The 6782-nt window shown below is 33.2% G+C and overlaps 1 protein-coding gene across 3 annotated transcripts in view; it reads left to right on the forward strand.

Annotated features, from left to right (window-relative positions):
- The window catches only part of LOC133198675 (D-beta-hydroxybutyrate dehydrogenase-like), an 18667-nt gene extending 12391 nt beyond the window's left edge, over positions 1 to 6276 (forward strand). For 2 of the 3 annotated variants that reach the window (XM_061334711.1, XM_061334712.1), the window contains exons 5-9: positions 4401 to 4504; positions 4703 to 4775; positions 5224 to 5285; positions 5439 to 5489; positions 5913 to 6276. In XM_061334711.1, coding sequence (XP_061190695.1) covers positions 4401 to 4504; positions 4703 to 4775; positions 5224 to 5285; positions 5439 to 5489; positions 5913 to 6005 — 383 coding nt within the window. In that variant the 3' untranslated portion in view covers positions 6006 to 6276. The remainder of the gene's footprint in view (positions 1 to 4400; positions 4505 to 4702; positions 4776 to 5223; positions 5286 to 5438; positions 5490 to 5912) is intronic. The other variant, XM_061334713.1, reaches the window with a different exon arrangement.
- The last annotated feature ends 506 nt before the right edge of the window (positions 6277 to 6782 follow it).

Consider the following 6782-nt stretch of genomic DNA (forward strand, 5'->3'; position numbering starts at 1 on the left):
TGACCCCCGGGGGTAGGGCGGAGCCACAATAGGTATATATTTAAAGGGGGAGAATCTGGTAAAGAACAGCATGGCCAAAGTTACTCAGGTGAGCGATGTGGCCCATGGGCCTCTTGTTTATGTTTACATGCATTTTTAGATACAGTTTTGCTATGACCTTAACCTTAGACCTTGAAACATAGTTCAAGGTCACTGCACATCCTTTAAAAGAGACTTCGGACGAGGAGATGGACGGACAGACACACTAATTACTATAGGTCGCCCGCAGAGAGGGGCCCTTAAAACGTTTTATAATCTACAGTCACTGAATCGGCAGGACATTTTATCAAAGGAAATTCAATTTATACTTTGTTGTCCACATCATATTACAAAAAATAATTTAAACTGGAACATTTGCTTGAATAAATTTTCGATCAATAAAATCAACTTCAGTTTTACCGAAGAAAAAACCGTGCCTCATTGCACGTGTCTTGGGTAGTAACGAATCTGCACGCTCGCACAAATGTTCAAATTGTGTATCACATAATTTCTTTTGTATTTAAATTTAATCTTTTAACTAAAAATCTTATCATTTTGAAAATCAATCATATTTAAAAAAGTATATATCCAAAATGAAATCACAAATCGATCACATTCACTGTAAACTTTTTCGCCATTCCTGGGTCTTCAGACATTTACATCGATTTGTGATTTCATTTTTGGATATTTACTTTTTCAAAATTATATATTTATCCGCTACTCAACATAACTAAGTTGCATGTCAACATACTTATCTCGCATGTCAACGTAACTAAGTTGCATGTTGACATAAATAAGCTGCATGTTGACATAAATAAGTAGCATGTTAGCATACCTAAGTTGCATGTTGACATAAATAACTTGTATGCTAACATATTTATTGCGCATGTCAAAATAATTAACTTGCATGTCGACATACAATGTAAATAAGTCTACTAGCATCTAGCATATATCGGAAGTCAGATATGGGCAACATTTGAGATTTTTTAAAGATTTTTTTATAATTCTTATTTGATTGCAATTTTCTTGCATGTCAACATAGTTATGTTGCATGTTGACAAAACTATCTTGCATGTCAACATATTTATCTTGCATGTCGACATATTTGACAGAAAAATAACTTGCTCACATGGGGCAGAAATATGCCAGCATAAATTTCCATTCAGCTGACTTGCATTGCATTTTGATTCGTAAAAAATATTTTGAATTAAATGTGCATGAGATTTAGTTGCAAAAACATTCTCATATATGTCACGTAAGGGATGGCTATTGATTAATTTTCTATTTGATATTGTCAGAGGTGATAATTCCTCGTAATGACTTAGAAATACTTGTTCGAAATACTATATTCTGCGAAAAATTAAACCTGCCTTCAATATACATACATCATAGCCATATCATGAATCCGGCCGGGGGTGGGGGGGGGGGGGGGGATGGGGTGGGGTGGGGGGTTGGGGTTCGTAATTTTTAGGTTGATATAGCTTCTTCTTAGATATCTTCATATGCCAATTAGCAACGTACGCTCATAGAACTAAAATTATTGTCAATTTTTTCTGCAGAAAATAGATGTACGTACATACACAATAAAAGTTATTAAACACAACTTTATCTGGTACTCGCGATAGATCGAAATTGCCCAGTTGGTTGAAGTTACATCACTCTTTCCTATATAATCAGTTTAAAAAGTCAGATAAAGAAAACAACTTTACTGTAAATTTTATAATTACATGTTCAAAGTTCAGCCAGTAGCATAAACAAAAATGTCATTGTTTTATGTTTATTTTTTTTACCTCTCCCTAGCCCTCTTTTCCGTAAGAAAGAATCTTTGACCATGCTTCACCATAAAATATTTTTTATTTTCCGTTCATTTCCCTTTTCGGAACCCCTTTGCTCGTTTAAATGTCCATTGAAATGTATTGTAGCGTCACAGTAGCGACCAAGTAGTTTGAGGTATCTTGCGAGGATTTTATCTTTTGAAATCTCAATAGCATTGAAGAATTCAATTATGCAACTGTGAATACAATGAACGATCCCCTTTTTTAGTTACGTTCGTTCGTAAGATGTCGGTTTTCTCTATTATGAGGAATTCCTATTTTTGTGTGATGTTACAGTAAGCATTTCCCGTATAATAAAGGCCCCGCCCCTTTATACAGCATTAACTGAGCTGCGTATGTATTAACGATTTCTAACAGAAGGCAGACTATTTACAAACAAGTTGATGGTACAAAGATATAAAATCAGGTTTCGAAAATTCTGTGGTCGATGCACTTATCTTGTTTGCAAAAACAATCTGTCGTTAAGCTGAATCGTCACTAACATCTTTTATGCAAATGTACAGGTTATTGTTTTCACACTGAATTGTTAAGGGATTTTTTTCCACATTTACGCGAACATGACAAGGAGAACACGCGTACGGCGCATGTGACCAGATGTTTACTACTCCATGGTACCTATGTTCTCAGAGATCCATGTTCGCTTCGCTGATAATTTGTGACTTTTTTGACTTTTGAGAATGATCACAGTTTGTTACCTCCACATTTAATTTAAAAAAGCTACCTTTTTGCTTGTGTATTATAGATAACTATATGATATCTTTTGTAAATTCCCTTCAGTAGGAAACTTTTCGTCGCCCGCGTGGCGCAGTGGTTAGAGCATTCGCTCTAGAGTCGCGGAATAAGGAGTTGATCCTTACGTCGCGGGTTCCAATTCCACTGTGGGACGTGGATACCGGTCCTTCGGATGAGACCGTATAAACCGAGGTCCCGTGTCGCAGTAGATGCTGGCACGAAAAAGATCCCTCACTGCTCAATGGCCCTGAGTGCCGAGTATAGGTCAAAAATTTGCAGATCTCCACGGTCAAGTGGTGGCGTCTCCATATGAGTGAAAATTTTCTCCAGAGGGACGTTAAACAAAAACAAACAAACAAACAAAAGAAAACATTTCATTGTAATAGCGTTTTGTTTTAGAATAGGGGATAACGTAAAAGCAATAAGAAAAATTGTAATAAACCATACATAACACAAAGGATTTTGAAAGAAACATGATTAAAAATTGAAGAAAAAAAATGTAAAAGATGAACTGTTGCTAAAAGTCAAGATCCATTAAATGAAAGGTGCCTACAGATTCACCAATTGTGAGAAATAAGTTCCTTTTATGATGGTTTATAACTATACCCTACTAAAGTAAGGTGCACTGGGGCATAATCTTAAGGTAAACTCAACGAAAAAAAAAATTAAACTGTCATTGTCACATCCTCACAATGTCAAGGTTTTAATTTTGTGTTTTCGGAACTCCACACAAACCCTTGACATAAGTCGTTACTTAAAAGTTGGGTTAGATAGCTACTATTTCATTTGTACCTGGTCTAGGACTGGAACCAATCAGAAAACAGCTTTTATTGTTGGTCAGTTTTGTAAACAAATAAGACTCGTCGTTAAAATGGAAAGTGTCAATATTGTAGGATTTGTGACTAGTTACTTTAAATGAAACATCGGGATTAATTTTTTGAAGATCTTCCTCCTTACAATCACAAAAGATATGTCCGGGAGCTGGGCAATTTGATAACGACGGATTTGAAAAAAAATATTTTTTCTTTGGTTAGTTTATAATTACCTATTACGTCATGTGTAACCACAAGCCCAACTTTTAAATAACGACTTATGTCAAGGGTTTGTGTGGAGTTCCGAAATCACAAAACCTTAACATTGTGAGGATGGCATTATCAATGAAATGTGAAGAAAATCATATATAAACATGGGAGGTTTTTTTTTATATACATATTAGAGAAAAGAAATATTTCCGGATTGCCTACAGTCTTTCAGACATCGACAATTTACAAATTGTTGACCTCTTCTTTGAAATGATTTAAAATTCAATATAGGTATCAGGATAACTTTTGACATGATTTTAAATTGAACCCCATGAAACGCTTTACTTTCAACATAATTTTTGAAGCCGTAATATACGTGAAGAAGTACGTGTAAATTGATTATGACGTCATAATTGAATCTAAAGTCATTTACTGGATCTTGACCTTAAATACATATTTATTATGAACATTCTCAAAGAGACTATTTTTTTTTCATTATAATCAGTTCTTTACTAATAAATCTATATATTTATGAAATTTAACATAAAAAAGCCTTAAAATGAATTCAAAAAAAGAAATACATGTATACTTTGATTTTATTATAAATAAATTTGATTCTAAAATCTTTCAAATACAAGAAGATTTTTATAAGAAATACAGCTCTCACCGGACTTAGGGTATCATATGATTTTAATTAAATTACAAGATTTTCTTCAAAATGAGCAAATGAAGAATAGGTATGACAAAATGCAGGTGGAACAATCACAAATGTATATTTACCGTCGTCTTTTAGGATGGGGGAGAATTGTGAACATATCCTCGGCGCTGGGGCTGGTAGGGTCCCCTAAAACCACAGGTTATTCGGCCGCAAAGACAGGACTCATTGGACTCACTAGGGTAAATATTTCCCTAATTATTTCTTAACCTAAAATAAACTAAGATATATCTTTGTAAAAGAAAAAAAAAACCAGTACTTCAATGAGAATTTAAAAAAATAAACTCCTGTCTTTTACTGGTATTTCAAATTTTCTGTTTGAAAATAAAAAGGGTACTATTGTATAGTGGGTCAAATACATATTATTTGTTCAATAAAAGGGCATTGCAGTAGAGGCTTCGCAGTATGGAGTGACGTGTAACAGTATATGTCCTTGCACAGTTGATACAGACAGTGAGTTTTCAAGTTGACAATTTTAATCGAAAGATAGTTTATTTAAATTCAAGATCATGTTCCCTCACTCCCCAAAAAATCTGATCACAGAAGACAACAGATTTAAAAGGAAATTTTTAAACAATTAGAAAAGAAAGTGCTGAAATATTTGAAATATAATTCCTGAATACATCGAAAAGTGCTTTAGTTTATCAAGTTATCCACCTTTCCTTGTCCTGAATGATAGTTTAACATTTCTCTCTCTTAAAAACTAAAACAAAAGAGAGTTTTCTCTGATTTTCAATTAATTTGCTTGTTCATTAGGTATTCAACAACATTTTGCTATTTTTAGATTTTTTTTTTTCATTAAATTCATTAAATAAAAAACCTTATACTGACAATATGATGTAAAACATAAATGATTTTGTTTCCAAGAATAAATATTAACTTATATACGCATATCTTTTAGTTGTTAAGCCACTACTTTCTTCCATGCAAGAGGAATCGGGCGAAAGTCGTGAAAGGTGTTTGGTAAAGAAATATATACTTGTAAATCATGTTTATAAAATTCGGCTCATGTATTGAAACAAGTAGCTTGATGTTAGAGTGAAACATGTCTTATCTATATAGCTAGGAGCACATCCAGTTTCACTGATGATGTCCTCTATATATGTTAAATTACAGGAGAAACTTGCAGAAGTGAATCCTACGAAAAAGAATACCACAACTACTCAGGTATATGCTTTGAAATAAAGCTAGGTGATGTTGAAGTAAATTTGCACTAAATGATCCATTGAAAACAAATTCAATATATTTAATCTTTCAAGATTTCACATTTCAGTTAACAATACTATTCTAATTCTCCTTAATCGCAATAATTACGGATAGAGACTCTTTACAAGATTTACACTGGCGGGTTTTGTACAGTACAGTAATATTGTTCTGTACTACAACATATATGGATGATACATAAATGTAATCACACGGAGCAAAACTTTAATCGGTAATTTGTTGTCATATTTAAAATAAGTAATTACTGTTAATTACCACCTCTGCTGTCGTTAATTAATATTTTTGTCACATTTTTGACAGGTAATTGGTAATGTTTTTATTGTTGTTTTTCCTTTATGGTTAACACTTTTATCATATTTTTGACAGATTGCTGAATTAGTGATTTTCCTTTGCTCACCAGCAGCAGACAACATGACAGGTACAGCTATTCCGTTGGATGGAGGATTGACCGCACAGTAGGACGGACATTGTATCTAATGTGCACTCCCAAACAGGCCGTGCATAATTACTCGCATTGTTTACAGATGAAACCCTTTTGTGGACATTACCTCAATTTTATTCTAAACTTATCTTTTTTTTTAAACATTCCTTGCCTAAATGGCAAATATGATACAAGGCGTTACCAAACTTTTGATGGATTTAGTATATCTATAAAAGACCATATTTAATATCGTTTTTAGATAATTTTGTAAAAAGGAAAAATTTTGAATAAATGAATTTACAAATGAAACTTATATTTACAGCCTAGAAGAAAATCTACATATAAGCCAATACATTTGGAATTTGATGATATGAGTCATTCACTTTCCACTGAAATAAACAAAAGTTTCCTAAAATATTATACGAGAATATGAGAGTTATAATGCAAGTTTTCTTCCGGGAAATCTTTCTTGAATTTTTAATGGGAGCATATTCATGCCATCCAGATAAATATTGTCAACAAAAGATATCGCCTAAAGTCGAGATAATCATCTCGTCAAGTCAAGATAACTGGCTGGTTTTGTCGAGATACACCAACTTCTGTCTCATCTAGTCAAGATAAACTATCACATTTTGTTATGATAGCTATCTCGACTTGACGAGAAAAATTATGGTGTATCATGACTAGAATTGTTGCGTTGACAAACACTGCCTTTTTTCTAATTTACTTTTCGAAATAATAAAATACACTTCAGGCATTTCGCTGACCATTAATTTATTTTTTCAGTAGACTGGTGTCGATTAATTCAAAGCACG

Source organism: Saccostrea echinata, unplaced genomic scaffold (assembly GCF_033153115.1).
Source record: "Saccostrea echinata isolate AGI-Se365-2 ecotype Australia unplaced genomic scaffold, CSIRO_AGI_Sech_v1 ptg000033l, whole genome shotgun sequence".
Classification (NCBI taxonomy): domain Eukaryota; kingdom Metazoa; phylum Mollusca; class Bivalvia; order Ostreida; family Ostreidae; genus Saccostrea; species Saccostrea echinata.